The sequence below is a fragment of the Motacilla alba genome, chromosome 6 (assembly GCF_015832195.1).
Source record: "Motacilla alba alba isolate MOTALB_02 chromosome 6, Motacilla_alba_V1.0_pri, whole genome shotgun sequence".
NCBI lineage: Eukaryota > Metazoa > Chordata > Aves > Passeriformes > Motacillidae > Motacilla > Motacilla alba.
In genome coordinates, this window is record NC_052021.1 from 9,934,238 (window position 1) to 9,957,093 (window position 22,856).

General features: G+C 42.4%; 1 protein-coding gene across 3 annotated transcripts in view; it reads right to left on the bottom strand.

Moving 5' to 3' along the window:
* The window catches only part of CDHR1 (cadherin related family member 1), a 44,240-nt gene that overhangs the window by 14,477 nt on the left and 6,907 nt on the right, over positions 1-22,856 (bottom strand). For all 3 annotated transcript variants that reach the window (XM_038140618.1, XM_038140619.1, XM_038140620.1), the window contains 10 exons: positions 20,450-20,595; positions 19,580-19,630; positions 18,663-18,752; positions 18,088-18,174; positions 16,262-16,378; positions 14,542-14,685; positions 12,168-12,246; positions 9,209-9,309; positions 7,270-7,473; positions 4,065-4,217 (listed from right to left, as the gene is read on the bottom strand). In XM_038140618.1, coding sequence (XP_037996546.1) covers positions 4,065-4,217; positions 7,270-7,473; positions 9,209-9,309; positions 12,168-12,246; positions 14,542-14,685; positions 16,262-16,378; positions 18,088-18,174; positions 18,663-18,752; positions 19,580-19,630; positions 20,450-20,595 — 1,172 coding nt within the window. The remainder of the gene's footprint in view (positions 1-4,064; positions 4,218-7,269; positions 7,474-9,208; positions 9,310-12,167; positions 12,247-14,541; positions 14,686-16,261; positions 16,379-18,087; positions 18,175-18,662; positions 18,753-19,579; positions 19,631-20,449; positions 20,596-22,856) is intronic.

A 22,856-nucleotide genomic window follows, 5' to 3' on the forward strand; every position in this document is an offset into this window, starting at 1 on the left:
AGAAAAACCAGAAATCACTACAAAGCAGCTATTAGTTCTCTTAAAGAAGCTCCTTCCACCACCCGTGGCACATCAGTGCACTTTAGCCTGGCTGGACCAGACAGCTCAGAACCAGGGAGATGATGAGCCAGGTCAGCGTGCAGCCTCAGCTTGTTTGTATGTGCTTGCTTGAGATAGGCAGTCAAGCTGTGGGGAGAGGCCTTCAAACCTGTGTATTCATATTAGAATTCATGTGATGGATGTGACTAGTCATAACTAACCAACACAAATCCAAAAACCGTAGCAGAATTTGTCAATCATCACTGGGCAGCTCGTAGAACTTTGGGAAACATAAGCACTGAATTATTTTCAGTAACCGTATAAATTGTGATCTTTTGTAAAGGAAGTTCTTCATCAGGAAAGAAGTCAGGAACAATAAACTGCACCAAACAGGGTAAAAAGATGAGGGAACCAGTTGTTTTGAAGCAGTATGATACCCAACCCAAATGCTGGATTGTCGGGCAAATACAGCAGAATCCCATTTCCCAAAGATTGTGAGGATTTCTACTACTGACTTCATGGCACTTCTACCTTCATTGCCTCATGCTGAATAGGACTTTATCAGATAAAATGAGGGCTTTTGAATTGCCTGTCTCTGAGGAGAATGGAACTCTCTGACATCACACATTGTTATAACTGCTCATCTGAAAGGACAGGCAATCACATAGAGTAAACTGAGTATTCACTGTGTCTATCTGCTCCTTACTGAGCAAAATCTGCTGGATTTGGGGAGCATCAGTAGGATGCCTCAGCTGGTAGAGCAGCAAGCTCCGGTGGTCTGTGTTGGTTCTGTAAGCAAGAAAGAGCAGTTTCAACAACGGGTACTGAGAGACACTGGGACCTTCACAGCATCTGTCCCAGGTGTCTGTATCACATAGGATCAGCACCAGGCCATCAGTCTTGGGCTCTGTGGGGGCTGAGCCCAAATGGCTAACACTGAAAACAATGGTCTAATGTTCAGTTTTCATGCTTGGGCAGAGACATAGTTAACACAACGCAGGAGGGCTCTAAGAAGACAGCACACCACTAATCGACTACTGAGCAGGACGTGAACTGAGATCTAAGAGGCTCAGCTGAGAAATCTGGCTGCAGGGGTTTTAATTGCTAGGAGACGTGTCCCAGGAGCTCCCACAAAGAGGGAGTGCCTAAGGGAGCTTTGGCAGGAGCAGCAGGGCTGCCACAGCACCCCCTGCTCCCCTGGGAGCTGTGCTGGTGCCGTGGGAGCTCATCCTTCCCTGCGCAGGGCCCGCGGCTGATGCTCCCCAGCAGTGGCACCCTGACTGCCAGGGGGGACACACTCCGGACTCAAGGCCCTGGTCTGCCGGATTTGGACAATATGTATCACCTCCAGGTGAAAGCAGAGGGTGGGGAGCTGTTCAAGTTGACAGGGAAAAGGCTATCTCAGTGTCATCTCCTAGAGCTGTGCCTGCTGTGTGGACATTAATAATGCTTGGAAATAAAGAGAAGAAATTAATCTCAAAGGATTGCTTGCAATTACTGCAGGGCACTGCTGCTCTAAAAGAGGAGCCTGGTCACTCCGTTGCTGTGCTTACTTTTGTGTTTGGGAGTCTCAGGTGGTGTTACAGTGAAAGAAATTTTTGAAGGGACAGCCATGCAGACATCAGCAAAAACCTCCTCATGAGAAATCTCAGATCCTAAAGCAGTACAGAGGTAAAATCTTAGTGCTGATTGTGCACATGGAGCTTTTACTAAATTATAACATCTTTGCTGCTGCAATCAGCCCATCTTAGTACACCTTATGAAAGCTCAGTATTTTTACTTTGTTTTCTACACTCATTTTTTTATTCCCTCTCCTTTAAGCAGCCACAGTCCTGCCATGTCAACATGCTGACAACATCTTCCTTCAGGGAGAAAATTTCATCAGCTTACTTGCCTGCAGTGCCTTATGCAGACCTGTATTGTTTGTTTCATGCAGAGAGAAAAAAATAGTGTAAAACTATTACTTCACAGGACTACATGTCAACAATTCATACTTAGGTGCCAGGAGAGCAAACTGGCATGTAATCTCAAAAGCGGTAGGTAAATTTTTAAAATAGAGTTTGATTTTGGCAGCTGACAATAATTTCAGCCTCACCTGGTCCCAGTCTGTAGATGTGAGTGTCTGCAGCATGTCCAGGCTCCTGCCAAGGCAGGATGTGCTCTAAGCTGAAGGAGATGGAGGCAAGAGGTTTGCCCCAAAGCATGGCAGCCCATAACAAGGTGGGACAGCAATATCTGGCCCCTGTGGCAGAGGGACTGCAGAGGTGTGTGAATTACCATAGCTGCGATACTCTGGGAAACCCATTTGAGCTCTTAGCTGAAAATGAAGAAACTCCTGACTACCACCTACATTTAAGAGCCAGCACTAAACAGAAGATAGGTTTCCCTAGCAGCCTTTGCTTCAGAAAGTTTTTCAGTGCATCTCCCAGGCAAATTAGCTTTAATTACTATCTGGCATTTTACTCTTCAAAAATGAACTAGAGGAGAGGGATCTTTGCTTACAGAAAAAAATCCAAAACCCTGAAGATATATCTCACAACAGTTTTGAGAGGTTATTTCTATTTAATGTGTATCTCATCCAAAATTTTAACCAGAATGACTACACTGACAACTAAAACTGGGTAGGAAGTGATTTGAACTTTGCAGGAAAGTGAAGCCAGCAATGAGGTCTCTATAAAGTATTTGCTGCCATATATTGCTACCATATCATCCATCTGCACCTTCTCCATTTGGAATCCAGGAAAAGGCTGCACTTTTTAAGCCAAGTCTTATAGTCTCCATTGGAAATAATTTTGGCAAGTCTTTCTCCAGTAGAAATAATTAAAACAAAAGAATAACTGCTTAAGCTATAAAAATATATATCCTTTTTCCTGGTAATTAATTCTTTTGGTGTTCATGGCAATCACATTACCTACTTTGATTTCTATTGGCATTCATGAGGAGGCCATGTTTAACTCCTTTACTGGTCTTTTGATAGTTTAACCTGAATAAATGTGTGCTTGTTATAATTAGTTTCAGCAGCACTTTATGGCCTTTCAGAATCTTCCACGTTAATGCAGTAATGATGCCTCATATTTTGTAGCATCTATAACCTATAAAGCTCAAAATGGCTTAGGAACACTACAAGAAGAGGCCTGAAACATACTGAAGTGAAACTTGCTAAGGACACAAAGCAAACCATACAGCGAGGGGGAGAACAAAATTGTGGAATTTTGGCTTTTGGACGGTGCAAAAAATGCCTCTCTCTGCATGTTACAAAACTAGCATATGTTAACACTCAGCTAGATTTTTTGGCAGTTTTTAAAAATTATTACAGGAATTGTCTATGCAGTTCTTTGCAGTCAGAACTGAAACATCTACACTCATGTTCAGAAGCAGCTGACAGAAAACCAGACTACTTAATTATCTTGTTGATGAGCCGAAGAATCCATCAGGGAAGGTGATAATGCAAGGTTCCAGCTTTTGGATGAAACTGGTTCTTGCAGGGCTGGTTTAGAGCATGGGTGAGCCTCAGGTCAGCCTGCAAATGGCCGTATAGATAGGCAGACTCTGACAAAGGCAGTGAGCAATTTCGGGGAATTATCTTCCAGTCAGCTGGGGTCTTCAGGCTGCCAACATCCAAAAGCATGATCATGAATCAAATTACTTAGCACTAAGTAGGTAAAGCTCTTGCTGCAGAGAAATTAGGATTTCATCCTGTGAATGTATCATTACGAGTGCAGAAATAACACCCTGAGGGTTCAGTCTAGAATGATTCAGAGCCACCAACATGTACAGTTTCCAGAGAGACACAAAAATCAACATTTTGCATTGACTGGACTAAATCAGTCTGCAGATGCATCCATTAAACCTTGTGAAGGTGGTGAACCAGAGGCAGAAAGGAGTTTCCATTACATTGACTACCATGTCTCTGATAATGCATCAGACAGCTCTGGGTGGATTAAGAAGCTAAATCACATCAGATACAAAAGCCATCGTACTCACACTGTATACACTGAAAAAGAAGACCTGGAAAGCAGAAGTACCTTGAAGGTTAACACCTTGAAGCTTTCATAGTCAATGGCAGCAGAATTTTCCACTATTATTGTAACCTGAGCCTCATTCAGGACAGTTTGAGGAACCACTCGGAAGATGCCACCAGGTCCAACAAGACGGAGGTTGAATTTAGCATTGGCTCCCTGTTAATAAAAGCAGATATGACACTGATTTTTTTCAGTAATGTCACGTTTCTTACAGCCTAGATTGCTCTGTTTCTTCAAACCATATAAAAAGAGAACAAGCCTTACTGCTGAGAGCGCTCTGCTCTCCATCCCTTGGGCAAGAGATCACTAAGAAGCTTAGTTGTATAATCCCTCCAGCCCTAGTCACAAGACAGACACAGCTTTTCTTAAAATAGATTGACAAGCTTGGTTATTCTTTCAGTCTTAATGGAAAAACCCTGCAGCAGGCCTGGCTAAGAGAGGAGTCTTGTGGCAAGCAGCCTTGGGTTTCATGCCACACACCAGGAGCTAGACAGAGATGACACCTCATGCATAGTGGCAGGGAAGTCCTGCCTCTTCCTGCTTCCTACGGAGGAAAGACAACTGAACTGCTCCAGTAAGGGCACACAACCTTCACAAACCCAGTCTCACGGAATGGTTTGGGTTGGAAGGGACATTTGAGATCCCCACATTTCAAACCCCTTGCCACAGGCAGGGACACCTCCCACTAGACCAGGTTGCTCAGAGCCCCATCCAGCCTGGCCTTGAACACTTCCCACGTCCAGCCTGTGTCCTAATAACTCACATGCTGTGGGAGTTGTTCTTCATGCAATCTGCATGATGAAGATGCAGAATCACAAAGACAGGCAATTTCCAAACAGATGTGGAGTATCACATTTTGCACTGATTGGATTAAGCTAGCCCAGGGGTGCAAACACCAAATCTTTTTGAAGTTGATGCACTTGTGGGGAGAGAGGAGCTCCACTTGTGCAGGACAAAATCTGACACGCACTTGACAGCTCCAGGTGAAATGAGAAAGCAAATCCCCTTACATAGATAAACCTTCTAGCCAGAGAGAACATGGGAAGCAGCAGTATTAGGTTATCTAAAAAGGTGAAGGTTCTCATCACTTGTATGCAAGTCGGGAAGAGTGAGCCAGGCTAATTCTTTTAAACCAAACTGGAGCATGTAAGAGAAAAGATGAAAGGGAGACCCTCATATTTCTGTCTTACAGGGAAGATGTAAAAATGAGCTGAGCCTACCCCACCAAACTCTCTGGGTTCACCAATTTCTCAGCGTCATGTTTACACTGTGACAAACAGCCAGTTTCACTGCCTGCCTGGTGCCACGCTCTGCCTATAGCATGAATCCTGAGATGATGAATTTCTAATAATAACTTTCAAACAGGACAACTTTACTTTCAGCTGTATCCCTGGAGAGCTTGTTATGAGCAGTTCTTGAGCAGCTCCAGCTCATGTCAAGAGAAAAAGTATTCAGCAGTAGTCCCTTAAGGGAAACAGAATGACCTTGTATCCAAACTCAGTGGTCTGTGTTGTTTGGTCACACAAATCCGTTCCCCAACTACAGAGATGATAACGGGCTCTCTTTTGCTGGGTGGTAAAGCCAAACACACAAAGCCAGAGCTGCTGGGCTATGGAAAATAGTGCTGATGGGAGAGTGGACAGTCTGACAATACAAAGTCAGACAAAGTCATACAAAGTGTGTGGCACATGGGACTGTGCATGACTAGAAGGGTGGCATGGGACAGGGAGAGAACTGCCTCCCTCCACCAGCTGAGTGATTTCTGCCACTGATATCCACTGAACCCAGATCTGCTCAGAGCCAGCCATGCTGCTGCAGGTCTTCAAGCAGACAACCATGGGACACAGCAATGACTGAAGGAACAGCAGCACTGAGCCCTAAGCCATGTCAAAGAGGTCTGGGAGAGAAATTTCTGTATAATTTTCTAGCAAGTAAGCATGGTATTTCCATCAATCTATAGTCCTAAACCAGACCTTAACCACAGCTTCCTCCTCCTCCTCACTTGTATCATCCACTCCCCCAAAACAAAGACTCTCTAGCAGCTGTGACAGAGACAGACAAATGCTTAATTTTCTTCTCTATGGAATCATCTTGGATGGAAGAGAAAACATTGCATTCTCTGCCTTAGAAGAAAAGCAACCCATCCCCCCTAGACTGATGCCTGGCGCTGTACTAGGAAGCTTCTTGAGAAATCTATACAGTGTATTTATCAGTGTTTTGTGCTTATTTTATAGCCTAACTTGCAGCCTGAATATTTTGTCAGCCTAGATATATATTTTGTCTCTAAAGAGAAGAGATGGGTTTTGTTTCTCCCCTTCTGCAGCACCATCCCCCATGACAATAGCAGGATAGACATAGCAGTGCTTTGAAAGCAGTCATTTATCTGCTCGCTGCAGAGCAGCAGGAGGGAGGGGGAAGAAGCCAGTGGGTTTGATAAAGTACAATGCCATCAAACCAGCACAATACTGAGCACAGTTACAGAAGAGAGTTCTTTCCAATAGTAATACAATTGTCAGATGCATTAAGCTTTTTTCTTGTCACTACCTAACCCGAGGCTAACTCAGATGGATGTCATTCGTACCGTATTTTGCTTAGGGGTCCCTATAGCAACCACTGCCATAGTACCTACAGGTATCACAGGTCAGTAAGACAGCAGGCTGAGATGGATGGAATCTTCTTCCCTTTTCCTTGATCTGGTAAGAGTTAGTTTGGCTTGGGCATAATTTTTAGGAGTACCTAAAATATCATTCCAGTGGGAACGATTAATCAAAGCATGCACTGCAGACCCTGACAGTAACATAAGGGCCAGAAGAAAATGCAGAAGTAATTGCACCTGAAGTTACTAAAGGGTTTGGAACCTCCAAGAAAATCTTCAAAGGGAGTATTTTCTCAGAAAATACACTGGCAAGAAATGAACACAACCAGCAGTTAGGGAAGTTCATAAGGATTGTTCAACTTCAGTCACCACAAGACCTGGGCTGCAGGTTTAGGACCACCCTTCCCATTAGCATAACAGTACATGGCAGACTAACTGAACTCCCGGGTCCAGTCTCTCTGTGGTACTGGACCCTACCACTACTTTGTCTGTCCTAGGCTTTTAGGGAATGCAGGTGAAACAGCTGAGTTTCTAAAATGACATTTCTCCATCTGAGAGCTCTTTCTAGTCTTTAGGAAAATAGGACAGGAAAACTGCATAGTTTCCATTTACCTGATCTGAATCATTGACTGTAATCTTCAATCCCCGTAAGATTTCACCCTCTGGGGGATGCTCGTACATGGTCAGCTCAAACCTGTTCTGGGGACCATTTTCTCCATAGAACGTTGGTGGATGGTTGTTGAGGTCCACCACCCGTATGGTCACCATGGCAAATGCGTGCTCGGAGATGTCACCTTCCTGACTGACTTCTGATGCCTGCAGCAGGCAAGAGGAAGAAAAGAATGATGAAGCAGTTTTCTCCTTCTTCAGATTCATGTTCAGATATTATTCCACATGTACAAAGCACTCTAACTTGTAGGAAGATTCCTAGACTTATATTTCTCTAAAACCTCAGTCCATTTCACACTGAAGTTTATGATGATTAGAAGATTATGGTAATAAACCACTCCCAGTAGAGCTCCAGTCGATTCTCCCTCTAATTTTGTCATCTTAGGTGAAAACATGACTCTAGGTGAAAACAGTTCTCTAAAAACAATCCAATAGAGGTAAGGTAATTGCTTGCCTAAAGTGTTGATAGAATAGAAAAGGAAGACAACGTTTAAATTTGCTGTGGTACCACAGGCAGTTCATTGTCTCATTGCTGCAAGGACTGTAGCCTTTAATACTGTGAGAAAAAAACATACTTGTGGCATTTAGGTAAATATTTGAAGAACTGCATGGGGTTTTTTTGAGATTGAGTCTGATTCAAAATTCTGCTGTGACGTTTAGATGAGCTTAATTTAAAGTGGATATAGATTAAACAGACAGGCATACCTAGCTGGTATTTTTCTGAACCATGAGATCAAATCTGTCTGGGTTTCAACAACTGCAACATGTGGCCTGATTCACTGGATTGAACCTGAGACATTTCTTCTTCCAGGACAGAAACTGGCTGGTATTTTTGTCCCAACAGCCACATCTAACATGCCTTTTTGCTCAAAGGGCTCAAAACCAAAGGCACTTTCTCCAAAGACACTAGTCTGGCAACTGAGGTGCCTGTCACTCTATATGCTGGGTAATATAACACCCTTCTGGTTCCTCTAGCAGCTTTTGCAGCCTGCATGAGCTCTGGGTCACCACACACAATCAGAAGATCAGAAAAGCTTGCAGGGCTTTAACCCATTCTGCATCTGGAGAGTGGCAGCAGAATGCAGTGAAGCAGAGCTGGTAGAGGAAAAAATGGTGCCTGAGTTTAACTGAGCCCATGAGAATCCATGTTCTCCCAGGTAGCTGTACTTGTACCTGCACTGTTTGAGCCCAGGAGCAAGCAAGTGCCCTTGGGGGTGCTACACACTGGCTCTGGCAGTGTGCAATTCCTCAAAGCTGCCTTTAAGCCAGCATTGTCCTTATCACAACAATAATGTGCCGTTCCAATGTGCTGGAGAAAACTGATACAGTCTTCACAATTTAATTCTACATTTTAAACAGTTTTTCTTTAGAAACTGCTTAAAATAACACAGCCTGTCACATGAGTACTGGCTCATCGAGGTGTTAGCTCATCAAGGTGTGAGCATGTATTTGTGTGGGGCTGATGAATGCCTCAGGAGTGGATGCTGACATGACACTGCGTGCTCTGTCCCAGTCCTATTACCAATCATAGATTTGACTGTTACCTATCTCATAACATGGAGATTTCAAGACATTAATTCCCAGTTTACCAATAAAATCTGGAAACACAGAGAACAGGTATCTGTGGACTGTAAAGGACATTGATTCTCTGGCCTCAGAGAAGAAATTAGGACAAGATATTTTCATTTGAAAGAAATAATTTTAGACACTAAATATCCCAACATCAGCAATTAGTGCAGCTTTACACTATCTGGCACTCTGCTCAAATAGGGGAGGGAGTTTCTAAAACAGGTAAAGCCAGCTATAAATTGAACAATTTTGGACAATCATGCCTACTCCTGGCATTTTAGACCAATAGTTTTAAAGTGGCTACAGTACCTACCTTAACTTTTAGTTCATACACTTCTTTCTTGAGCTGATTTGGGCTTTTTATCACAGAAATGGCTCCAGTTGTGTTGCTGATTTCAAATGAACCTTCACTTCCTGCAATGAAACCAAGATGCTCTGGTTACATGCCACACTTTCTTTCTTTGAACAAGCATGGGCAAATCAACTATACTCTTCACTAAGCACATCTTTGTCCATATGTGTGTCCATATGTATCAGTAGATCTGAAGCCACTCTTCAAAAATGAAGGATTTCTATGACTGGTCACAGTGAGATGAGAACACAGATGAGGGCCTAAAAGGGCTTCCTCCCCTAGGAACAGCTCAGTGGAGTTCTTCCCTTATGGGCAACCATCAGCATTTTCCTCTTCCCATCCTGCTTGGGCTCCTCAAGCCTCAGCATCCAGGCATGCAAATTTGGTATTAGTTTTGATTACACTGTCTTCTTTATATGCTGGTTTAAACAAAAATAGACATTTGTCATTGTAAGTAGCAAATGCTTAATTAAGTCTCTGGGAAACAAGAACATTTCTCTCACTAATATCAACTAAGATGAGAAGCCTGACAATCTGCTAAAAAAAACCACAGTCACTTCCCTCAGACAGCATCTTGGGAGAAGTGTGTTCTGGTCTTAAACACTGAGTTGTCAAAAAAAAAGCTTTCAGCCTGTGCAAGGCTGCCCTGAACAATAAAGTTTTTTTGGAGTATCTGGGGTAAACCCCAAGGTTTCTGAACTGAGGAAGAGTCTGACAGAGGCAGGACAGGGCTGCAGGCTGACTTTGCTACTGCTACCAACTTCCATTGATCTAGAGAGAATAGCAGTTCCAGGCAGCAGTTTATTGAGGTTGGTGATTTGTGCTGAAGCAAATGCCAGCTTGCAGAGGGGCAGCAGTGTCTGACCAGGATGTTAGGAACCATCTCACATCACAGCCAAGGGCAGGCTGGTGCCCAGGAAGGGCAGCCCTGATGCTGCCTCATGTACAGTATTGGCCACATCCTGTGCTTTGTGGCAGTCTGCCATTGAAAGGAAAAGAGAGGAAATCCCTTTAAATGTAGGAGATCAAGCCTTCAGAAATAAAGGATGATGATCCCAAAGCCCAGTCATTTTTCTTTTCCTCAAACTCATTTCCAATGCTGATTTTTAAACCATCCGATAGTATCCTCTTCTGCTAATACCTACAATAACTGCAACTTCATTAAAGCACTCTAGACACAACATTGAACAGATATTGACTCACAATACCCAATTATTAAGATACATTGGCCTGCAAAATACATTCTGATTGAGAAGAAGCTAAAGTCAATAGTGGTTTCAAACCACCATACTTCATGTTATTGTCTAGTTATCCCAGGGAAACTGGTAACCTGGAGTATATGTAGCAGTATGTGTGTTCCTCCAGACAGCATGTTCAGAAGATTGCAGCATTTCCTATCATTATCCCACACTTCTGGGATAACACAGGCTTATTAAGAACAAACAATTTCCTTTTTGCTGTTAGTGTTTTCATGTCCTTTAACATCCCAGCCTGCAGTTATTGCAATAATGGCTTGTCAAAAATAATGCCAGTGTCTGAGTTGCAGGAGTAGGAACCTGTTGCAATCTTCTGTTCTCTGTTTTTTAACTTTCTATGCACTAAAAGCATATTCCCTTCCCCTCTTTTCCATTTCACAAAAACAAAGCCCTTTGTTAATGGGCATGAGAAAAGCCTGCTCCCCATTAAGTCATATTTTGTTCTACTTACCTGTTATCCCCTTCCATCTTCCTTTTCCACTCTTTCCTAAACAATTCCCATTTATTTTTATCCCAGTGAACCCTTTTGGTCCTTCTCTATTTTCTTTAGCAATCCAGTATCTTTTCTCATTTATCTTACTTCTCTTTGACATTTTTCCCTGGTTCTTCTGCCTTCACTTGTTCTCCTTACTTATTTCTCCCTTGTTTAGCATATTTTCATCCTACTTACTTGTTCTTGCTCCTCATTTTGCACCTTTCTTTTTACCTTTTCTCATTTTCTATCCATTGTCTCCTGCAACTCTCTTTTCCTTGATATTTCTACCTTTCTTTTACCTGTTCATTTCCTCACCTTAAGAAGGAACCTCAGCATGGGTCTCATCCCACACCAACACAAAAACTCAGCTGTATCTCTCTGTTCTGGCTGTTTAGATCACTTAACACAATGAAGCACTTACACCATAGATCTTCAACTACATCTCAGATTTCTCTTAGGAAGTTTTGGGATCTTTCACACCCATGAGTTGGGTACCCAGTTCTACAGAAGCCTTGTTTTGGAAGGGAGAGTGCATAAAATTCCAAGTCCCCAAAGCTGCAGCCTGGAGTTTTGTTGCTCTAAGCTGTTGTTTTCACCATCTAATGAATCACCAATTCCACTAAGTTTCACATTCATGCTATTAAAAGATGTGTGACAGACACTCTCAGAATAGCTCATGGAAAGCATTAATCTTCTGATAGCATCTGTTTTCTTCCACTTCAGTGTACAGCCAATGTCTCTTCACTGGTAAATATAATTTCTTCCAAGAAATCAGAGGTTTGACTGTTTAGCCACTTTCATCACCGTATTAATAAAAATATCCCTCCAAATGCCATGTCTGGGTCTCCCAGTAAATTATCTCACCTCCCAGATTAAGTGATAGAGATGCTCAGAAGAGTGAATGCATCTCCCTTTACACTTTCTGAAATGACAAGCAGGCTACTGATGCCTAACAAATCAGCAACATTAACAGCTCCAAGCACAGTTCTGTGAAGAAGATACTAAAACTCACTGAACTGAATCTTGGCTATTCTCTGCTAGACAGGGCCCTGAAGTTGTTTAAGGTACCTGACATTATTTTCTGAGATTTTGTCTCAGGTTTATTAAATTCTAGCATATTCTGTTCTAATTTAATGCCAGATGGAGTTTTGAGTGCCCTTCAAATTTCATCTAAGACAAGCCTACTCACCATTCACGATGCAGTAATGAATACTGTTAGGCTTTCCTCTGTCTCCATCAAGAGCAACAACAGTAAGGACCTCAGAGCCCTGGGGAGAAATGGGAAATCACAGTCTGTGTGCTGAGATCAGAGCAGTGAAATTGCAACTGCACATTAATAAACTGAACTCCTGTAAGTATTTCTGCAGTGAAGTGCTGGGGGCAGAGTGGGCACTTGTGCTTGTGCCATATGGGGAGCACAAAAAGGGCCAGTGCCCACTGCCCTGGGTGTGAAATGGCTGCAGACCCTACGTGGCCATGGGTGCCTCAGCCCTGGGGGCTGGCTGGTCACAGGAATGGTTGGAAGTTGGGGCCAAGGACACCTGCCTGGAGCCACAGATGTGGAGAGAGGACTTGGAGCAGCCAATCTGAAACCCAAAGTTTAGTTTGGGACGCTACCAAGATTCCCTCTGGCTGCTTCTGTGTCCCATGGCCACACAGTGTGCTGAGACACAGGCAGCTGCCAAGAAGTCATTGAGTCACTTTGGTCCTTCCTAATTAAGTTCAGACAGACAGTAGAAGCAGAGATCACAGAGCAACTTGGCCCACAGAACATCTAGGACATAAAATTGTGATGAAAATGATGGTGATTTAACTGCCCTTAAACCTTCACTGTCTGTCTTTCTGCACAAGTAACGTGGCCATGGGCCATACGTACAGAATTTGTGTACTGAGGACCATTTGCTCATGTGACTGCTCCTATCAGCTCAGAGGGATGATGAGTGTCACATTAAAATGCTCGCCCAAGTGGCAATGAGCTGTACAATTCAGGCCTTTGAACTAAAGTCTTACTGTTTGAGGCTGCAGAACTGGGGAACATTGAAGTAACTGTCAGTGAATCACAAATGGCAACAAGGAACATTTTCATGACAACCCTTGAGTGAATTTTTCAAACAAGAGCAAGACTCTGTTAAAGCAACTAGAAATACAGAACTGTGTTTATTACCATTTATGCTGGAAGCAGCAATAAAATCTGCCTACTGGGCAAAATGCAGTGCAGTCCCTTTGAAGGTGACAGAGTACTTGTAAATCCTGACAACTCCACCAAAGGAGAAAAGAAGCAAGTTTACAAAATTAACAACAAATGCACAAACACCACTAAAATCAGCTATTGCCTCTTTCTCTGTGGAGTTCATTCTAATGGCAAAACTCACACTGGGAAGGACTGATTCGTGCTTCCATCATTATATCATAATGGTGTAAGTTATGAGCTCAAGCTGGATGTAATTAACATTTATTGATTCTCATTTCCATAGTAAACACTAACTCCTGTGTGCACCTGATAGTTACTTCAAGATCTATATGTAACTCTGCAGAATAAATCAATATACATAATATCATTCATTTTAAACACCTGCAAAGTACAGGAGCATTACTTCTGTGCCCTGCTGAAATGTAAGAGCCTCTGCAGTGAACTGCAGTATATAGTCATGCATGGGCTGCAGTGCACATTTCTGGACAGAAAGGTAAGACAATCTTTCCTGCAACTCAAAGGAAGGTCAAATGAACAGAGTGCAATCACACTGCTAAACTGATCAATAGCCTAATGTTGGGTAATTTCATGGGTAGATACTATTTCTTGTCCTATATATGAAGAAAATTTTAATTAAATCTTATGGATCAGGGTGAAAGGTGATCCATACACAAATCATGTCACTGCTTAGATACAGAGAAAATTCATTAGTTTGCAGCTTCAAGAATATATGGCTGAAAATGACTGGTTGAGTTGATAATCTGGTTGAGTTTAGGCCTGGGAGGCCTTCCTGGCCCATCCTGCCTAACCAGCCATCACTGAGCAGAAAGCATCCTGCATTTTGGGCATGTCAAGGTTGCTTCTCCCCAGGTGATGTCCATGGGATAACACAGAGAGTCTGGAGTATTTGGGCATAAATTCTGTCTGCATCTTGTACAACCAACTGTTGGTAGCAGACTGATCTGAGCTAGAAGATAAAAGTACTGTGAGACCACAGAGAAAACAGACACACAAAGGCTTTTAAGTGTGATGTGTTCAGGTGAGGTGACTGGCAGCCTGCTTAAGCCTTCAGCCAAGTGCCTCTGGAGGTCTGAGCTACAGAAGTGCTATTAGTCACTGTCTGGGTTTAGACCAGTGTAAATGGGCAGAATACTTTTTGACTTCAATGAAAAAAACAGGAAGCCTTGCCTGGCAAATTTGCAGTAGACATAAGGAAGAACAAGCGTGAAATTAGGTCAGCTCAGTTCACCTAGGAGTCAAATCAGAGTTTAGGTCCTATTTCCAGTAAAGCCTATGCCAAAAACCTTAGGACTATCTTGAGTAAGATGGGAAAGGATGTACTTGTTCTCCCATAGATGAAACCAGAACTTACTGCAAGCGTGTCCTCATAGACATATCCATAGTAGGGGGTCCCGATGAACATAGGAGGGGTGTCCTGAACATCCTCCACGTTGATAGTAACTGTTGTTGTGGCTGAAAAGACTTTGTTGTCTCCCCTGAGCTTCCCACCACCATCCTAGAAAAGAAGTCATTGTCAGATGCCTCTGCTGAAGCATGCCTGCAAATCAGCTGAGGCATTGCATGGACCTTATGAGCCTTCAGAAGCACAGATCCAGGAATCCCTTCCCTCTCTGAACATATAGATTTATTCTGTGCTGCCCTATTCCTTTCTCTTTTCCATTTGTCCTGCTCTCTCTCTGATTAGGAAGACAGTTTGCAGTGTCTCATAAGTAATTTCTTATATTAAAAGTGATTGAGCCAATATATGCAGTCATAAATGATCTTTAGAGAAGGGACAGGGAATTCAAGGGCTTTTTCAGGAAAAAAAGAATGCTGGAAACTGATGCAAAAGTTAGTGACCAAGGTCTACAACTTTTCATCCCACCTATAGTCTCTTCAAGAACACAAGACAGTGCACAGTAGTAAGGTAGTGCATCTCTAGAGGGAAATAAACAGTGTACATGCTCAAAGTCTCCTAGGAACTCCAATGTGATAAAGTGCAAGCACAGAGTAGCTGTGCAGCCAAAACCTGTGAGAAAGCCACACTGTGTAAGCAGTCTCTGGGGACTTGGCACAACCAGCTCTGCACAACTGATACAACACAGCCAATTAGGAAGACAACTTGCTATTTCAGAGGCTTTTAACACCCTCAGTCTCAGAGCACCGGCTGTAGGTCAGTAGTCATGCTGGTGTGTAAGAGTGTGAATTGTTCAACATGTCTGCAGTACAAATTCTAAAAATTCCAACTTTTTTTAAAGGATACACTGATTTTTTTTCTTCCTTACTGCCCCAAAGACAGAATTTAAGCCAAATTTTGTTACTCCTCCTCAAATGAACCTTGGCAAAAAACACATGAAAAGGTCCATACATTTTTTAAAAATACGAGCAACTCCAAGTCCCCATAAGTTACAGCAAAACTGCCCTCTTTCCACCCATGTGAGTCTGTGTGACAGGTCCCCACAGGATTGTGAGAGACTTCAGAATCTATAAACTTTTAACGCCTGTTAGCTTGTGCAGCCACAGGCACAGTACTGCTGGGAAAGACAGTGGCAAGAAGGGATGTGCAGCAATATTTGCAGGATTTAAATAAGCTCCTGCCACGAGGCAGCAGGGAAGTGAAAAAAAGAAACATTCACAGATATTTCCAGAAAAGAAATCCATCACTTGTGCTGTGCTGGGTCTAGCTGTGCTCTGTGTCTCACTGTGAGTAGTGGCTGTGGCCTGAATGCCTGCCAGGGGTCTGTCCTTGTGGTGGTAGGGCCGTGCCCTGGGCAGCATGAGGAGCCCTGAGCTCACAGGCTGATGCTTCTTAAAGCCAGGGCTGGATACACCAACCCTTCACTTCTAGGGGAATCTCATGGCACAGGTAACATGAATGAAATGTGGGAAACCCCCTCCCAAACCTTCCAGATGTTGAGCAGAAGACACCTGCTACCTTTCCTCCCTCACCTTTCCATGTAACCCCTGACACCTCCAGATGTTACAGCAGGAGTAACTCTGCTGCCTTCATGTTTCAGCAGCACTTGTATTCAAACAGATCCCACTCAAACACAAGACCACACCTCCTCTAGTCTCACATAAAAGCCTTTTACCTTGGCTACGACAACAACAAAATGTGTTCTTGATTTCTCATAGTCCAGGGTGACCCCTGGTTTGATGCGCAGGACACCGCTGTGACGGTCTATCGTAAACTTGTTAGCATGGATGTTCTAGCAGCAAAGAAAAGAAGAAACAGCCAGAGATTACACATATGGAGATAGGACAGCCATAGGCATTCATCTTTTATTTCATCTGCTAAGGGAGAAGACTAGAATAATGATACGGTTTGGGTGAATAATGTATTTGATGAATTTCACCTCTGTGTTTATGAACAATTCATGAACCTACCACAAGTCTGTCATTATTCAGAATAAATCAGTTACTTGTAATGTAGATTTTAAAAATCTTTTAGTATTTCATTGTGAAAACTTGTGGTTAACTCAGTTAATTGCATGGAAAGAGGTAGGTAGACTTAACAGAAAAAAAAAAGATGAAGGGAAAAGGAAGAAAAAAAGAAATAGTGTTACCCCTTAGTGTTTCAAAGTTCTACTGGTTTCAAAAAACAGCAGGAAGGTTGCATGTATAGATTATTGTCAAACACAGTGGTGGCCTGGTGATTTTTGTGATGTACAAACAAAATCTAAAGGACATCTGATTTTAAAAGAGGCCTAAAAAATGCCTCCCTCCATTCTTCTGAACTGGAGATACCTGTTCAAACACCACTGTTCCTATATCCAGACACAATTGCCACCTCAGATAATCTTGGCCATTTCAGCAGACATCACCACTTGCCTTTATCATACTTATGAAGAGGTTTTTTTTCTGTGCAACTTGAGAATTCTCAGAGACTGTGCCCAAAGACATGGCAAGATTTTTTCAACATAGACATATTATTTATTATCCGTTTTGCCACACGAATATATTATAAACTAGTTACAGAACTTTGAAACTGTTGTCCCTTGGTTCATAGACTATCAGCTCTCTGGAAAAAGCCCTGTGCAAAATTGAATCCTGCACATGGATCATAATTTGTGAAATCAAAGCTAAATTTCAACAAGGCACTCAAGGTGTTCTTTCACAGTATGCCCAAGCTCTTAACAGGATTAGCTTTAGTGCTATGTAAATATCTTTCAACTTGTCTTCATATTCTTATCCAAAATTAAATATTTCAACAAATTTGCTGTGGTTTTTGTTTGCTTTTTTCATGTTTCCTCTTGAATAAAGGCAACAGCAGATAACCTGGATGAAACTGTCTGTAAAAAGAAGGAATTTGAAGGACATAATGCAAAAAATTGCCCTTGTGGTATACAGAAGATCTGTAATACAGAAGTTCAGCTTTAAATCTGGAGCCCTTTCAGTTCTTCACCGGTGGGCAGCAACTGAAAGTTGCTGGTTTCAGGCACTCACTGTTTTGTCAGGGAGAAGATTTAGTCCTCTCATTTCACACTGTGATCCAGGTATCAATTATGCAGCAGCCTGCTACACTAAAGGGCACATTTATGTTTCCAGTGTGTTTTGCTCCCTAAAGAAAGCTATTTCATGCTTTAGGAATCCCATAAGCATACAAGATTACCAGCTAATCTTGCTCTCCCTGTCACTCCAAAAGAAGGGCCAGTAAGAGCCCTGCCATGAGGGGTCCTGCTGGCAAACACAGGAGTGTCAGTGGCAACTCCAGCTCTCCTTACTGCCTGCTGGATCACCCTTGGCTGCTTGCAATTGAACAACATCCCGTCTACCAATGCTTATTTTCTTGTGCATGGTACAGAATTGGTCCTATAGGCACTAGCAGCACACTCAACCCCCAAAATCTTTTTAAAATCTGCTTCCTGAAATCTCAGTAAATGAGAGACAATTTTTGAAGGTACAGACAATACTTTACCTGCAAGAAATAGGTGATACTTCCTCCAGAACCCGTGTCTTTGTCTATTGCCTCAATCTTAAAGATACTGCTGCTGGAGGGAGTGTTCTGTGACCAGAAAGAGTTAGCAGAGTCACACAGAAACAGAAAACCAGGTGAGGTAAAAGAAATGAAAAGTGAGCATGCAGGGAGGCAGAAAAAGAGAGTGATGGTAGAAAGAACATAAAAACACTGAGGGAACCAAAGAGCAGGAGGGAAAGAGGGAAGAGATTAAAACTGGAAAACAAGAAGAAACACCTTGTGAAATAAAAATAGCAGGACATTTTAGCTGAGACTGGGTGTATCCTATTCCCACTGTATTCAATTCTAAAAACTCACATTGACTCACATCTTGGAACTTACCCCCAAAGTAGCCCACCTTAAGAACCTACAGACTTATTCCCCAAGTTTGCAGTGAATATTAAATATCTACCCAAACCCTGAACCAAAAGAATGCAAGTCTGTCCTGCACAACTTGTTATTTTACTGAAAACATATTAGCCCCTGTTTACATCCTAGAGAAGTATATTTCCAGTATGCAAAGGAATTTCACCAACCTCTGGGACTTGGACTATGTAAGGTGTATTGATGAACTCTGGGCTCTCATCATTGGCATCCATTACAAGGATCCTGACTTTTTCAGAAACCTGGAGTAGAATATGAAGAGCATATTATTACTCTCATTATTTATGAATCCCATTATTTCCTTTTTACAGAGGGTTGCAGGGCAGTTGTGCCTGTAGGAGGCTGGAACATCCCAAACATTTCTTGTAATAATCTCAATTAATTTATTTGAGATGAGGAAGAGCTCTAGATTTATCCAGACTTGTACATAAGAAGAGGGTTCCACTTTTGTGGTACCTCCAGTGATGAAGCCCATATCCTCCTACTGGCAGACTGCCATCCTGGCCCTGACAGCATCAGTCCATAAATTAAAAATGCCAAGAAAATCTGTGGAAACAGGACTGGAGGCTCAGTGCCTCAGATAAGTCCTTAATGATTGGGCACGAACAAAGCTTTATCTAGCAGCAGACAAGAAACCCCCCACCACCTTAGCCTAAGCAAATCTTCTTAACATCATGCTAGAGAAATACTGTGGGGGTGGGGACAGGCAGCTCTTAGGCACCCAACACTAGTTCCTATAATGTCACACATTTCTCCAAAAAGCCTCCAGATCTTAGGCACAAATCCGACTGTGCTGGCAGTGAAACTTCATAGGAAGCTGCTGTAATTCTGCAGGCTGCTAAGTCAGTATTTCAGCTCACACTTCATTGTAATTATCCTCAAATAGCTGAGCCAGGAAATGAAATGAGACTTGGGTAACTGTGAGTTCAGTGGCTTTTGGAATAGGAGGTAGGACTCTAATGAGATTATGTTTTCTGATCAAATGAGATGGTCCCTTTAAGGTAATTTAATAGGAGTACGTATATGAGGACAGACAGTTTGACAAGCTACGGCATAATTAAATACTTACTGTACTCAGGCCATCTGAAATACTGACAATAACTTCAATCTCATCTTCCTTCTGTAAATGAAGAAAATTCTTTTGTAAGAGAGATGGTGTTTGTCCTGATTGGAAAAGGGACTGCAGATTTAAACCTGTCTAGGCAGGCAGAGGAAAGTAATATCACAGAGCAATCCCAGCAGAAGCCAGGAAGATCCCTTGGAAGCTCCAGCTCCTTGAACCTTCTGTGGCTACAGGAGATGGTTGCTCTGGTAATCCCTGTTGCTTCCTAAAGTGCTCATAAAAATCAGTCACCTTTCTTTCTCAAGATACGTCCCCTAAAATGGCACTATGGTTCAAAATTGTTCTGTATTAGTGTACAGATTTTTAAAGGGTTTACCAAATATTGTGTAAGCTTCTCAGTAAGGAGATATGAAGGGTTCAATACCTTATTCCCAGAATAAGGCTGGCTTTAGGCATCTTTAACCAGCATAGTTACATCAGCTGAAGGGCTATGATGTACCAGAGGAGTGTCCTGAACCACTGCTTACACAAATCTCTACTTCTTCCTAATGACAGGAGAGTCCCCTGTCTGAGGATTTGGTGACTGTAGCTGCCCCTGAGCTCTTGATGGGATGTGGGTGGGGGAAAATAAGAAATAAAGAATATACTTCTCTTTGGAAAAAAGCTGGACAGACAGCTGCTGAAAAATTTGATAGCAACGTTAGTGGCACAAGTCAACTGGAATCCAATGTGATGGGTGAAGTATAATGTCTTAGAATTGCAAAGTATATTACATGCTTCAGGGGGTAATAAACTGGCCTTGTCCCTCAAAGCCTCAGATCAAATTAAACTGAAAGAAATTCCACAAACACCTGGAGTGGTGCCATTTGATTGTACCTCTCTGTCAAGCTCCTCGATCAAAGTAACATTTCCAAGATTCTTGTCAACAGAAAAGTAACGCCTTGATCCAGCTTCATAGGTCAGGCCATATGTCACAGGATCTCCTTCTGGGTCAGTTCCATTCAGAGTGTACACATGGGTACCTGCAAAAATGATATTCAACAGCATTTCCCTGTGGTTATTTCAATCAGTGAGTGTTTCACTGGCCTGTTCCTTAGGAACCTGGCTACCCTGCAGCAGGAAAAGGCTTTGTCAATCAGGCCCACTTACTGGGAAATATGGATAAGCAGATAGTCCAATAGCCCTGATGGCAACTTTTTAGCCAGCTGGTTAAATTGAGTCCATCAGTGCTGGTTTTTGTCACTCTAGGCCCTTTCCTGTGGAGCTGCACCCAGGCCAATATTGTTCATACCCAAGGGTTTATACAGGCACCAAGCTCTTTGCCAGCTCTTAGCCCAGGTGAGGCAGAAGTGATGCTGTTGTACTAGTGGATGACAATCTCAGCAGCACCAAAAGGCCCTCACAGACCTCTTCTTTGTAGGAACAACAGAACTGCAAACTAGCATGCAGAGAATCTGGCAATTTCCCTTCATGGAGAGCTCCCTCAGGATTAGATCTGAGCTCTGGAACTTGGGAGGTGCAAGGACATTTCATACTTTCCCACTTCCAGAATTATTTTATGCAGAAGTCTTCTTTCCTATTTCACTCCCACTCATTAGTTCACTCTCATTAAATTCTTTACTTGACACACCCACTCATGCTCATACCAATTACTACATTCTTCAAACTCATCAATATATTTCCTTCAGAAGCTGGAGAAAGAGTGTTATTTCTGTTTTTATACATTGAGAAGTTGGTGCCAGTTTTTCCACCAAACTGACTTTGTGTATTATAAATGATAATTCCTGGGGGAGTTATAACACTCATATTTTCAAATCATGGTGAGAGTGTTTATTAGTATTATTTTTTAAACTTACATGTCTGTCATTCTACTGTGCTTTAACACCTTCATCTAAATAACTTCAAGCAGTTTACAAACACCAGTTAACTGAGCCTGAAATATAAAATGAGCCTGAAATATAAACCACTGTTGTTGTTTCCTTCCTATCTGCTGTGCCTTGGGTAAGTTACCTGAGACATTCAGGTTGGAGAGGTTAATTATAGAAACTGCTTTACATCTAACAAAGCCCTCTGCACTGGAAATACTCTAGCCGAGGACTCACTGGGTATTAGTGAGTTTTGCTCATGCATGCAAGCCAAATACAGGATGGAAGGATCCCTGCTAAGAAAGTTAGCATAAAGTTAAGGCTCAGTTTTGAACTACTCTGGCCCTGAGTTTGACAGATGTTTAATTCAGTAAAAGGGATAATTTTTTCTCATCTGCTCTCTTCATAGATCACTGACCAGATCTGTAAGTTTGTGCTTAGTTCTAGAGCTTTGCCCACACCATTGACAGGTCAGCTTCTCAAAGGTTTCCTCAGTTTTGCAAGGCAACCTTTTAGACCTCATTTGCTTCTTTCTTGGCATTCAAACTGTGAAGCTGCTCAGGGGCCTTAGTGGCCATGGGACATCCAGCCATCAGTGGTGATATTTGCAAAGCATGGCTGTCTTCTTGTCATAGCAAGAGATTATACTAAACCATGTGGAATCTGTGCTCACTTAGGAGTAAACTCTCCTGTGATAATTATCAGGGCAATATTTGGGCACCTTCGTACAGAAAAATGTTACATTGCAAAACCAATGCACCCACAAGAGCACTAACAAGAGATCCTGTTATGAGCTGGTTCAGCCAGCAACAAATAATCAAGACTTGAAAACAGTTCGCAAAACTACAAAACATTTTTCCACGTTTTTCTTGTACTTTTCCTACAAAATAGAATGGAAAGTAACAACACATCTGTAACTGTGATCACTGAAAATTATTAGGGTAAGACAATGAGCAGAATGATGAGACACTTCTGACTGTAACAACTCTCTAAACACAAGGAAATGAAAGGAGAGGAATTAACTGGGACTGATATAAAATAGTATCCTAAAGGACACCTGCTTCCTGATACAACTATCTATATATGAGACAGAAATTTCAAAACTGTGGAGGGTTCTGCAGCACCAGCACTGACTCATTTATTCTTGTTTTTCAAAAGCTTTTCAAAGTCTTAATACCACAGCTGGGTCCAATTGGAGATGTAAGGTGTCAATTGCCATCATCTCACTGATATCCTTATAAATATAGTGCTTTTCTGCAGCCTTTTTTTGGTCATGAGTTGTCTCTACTTCTCAGTTGTTTTCTGCCCTTCTTACTACCTTTTCCTGTCCCTTGCACTTGACACAATGCTGGCTGTCCTGCCTGTTTCTAGCTTGTGTGGATGTCTGCAGCAGCTGCTGAGCAGTGCTCTCTGTGCTG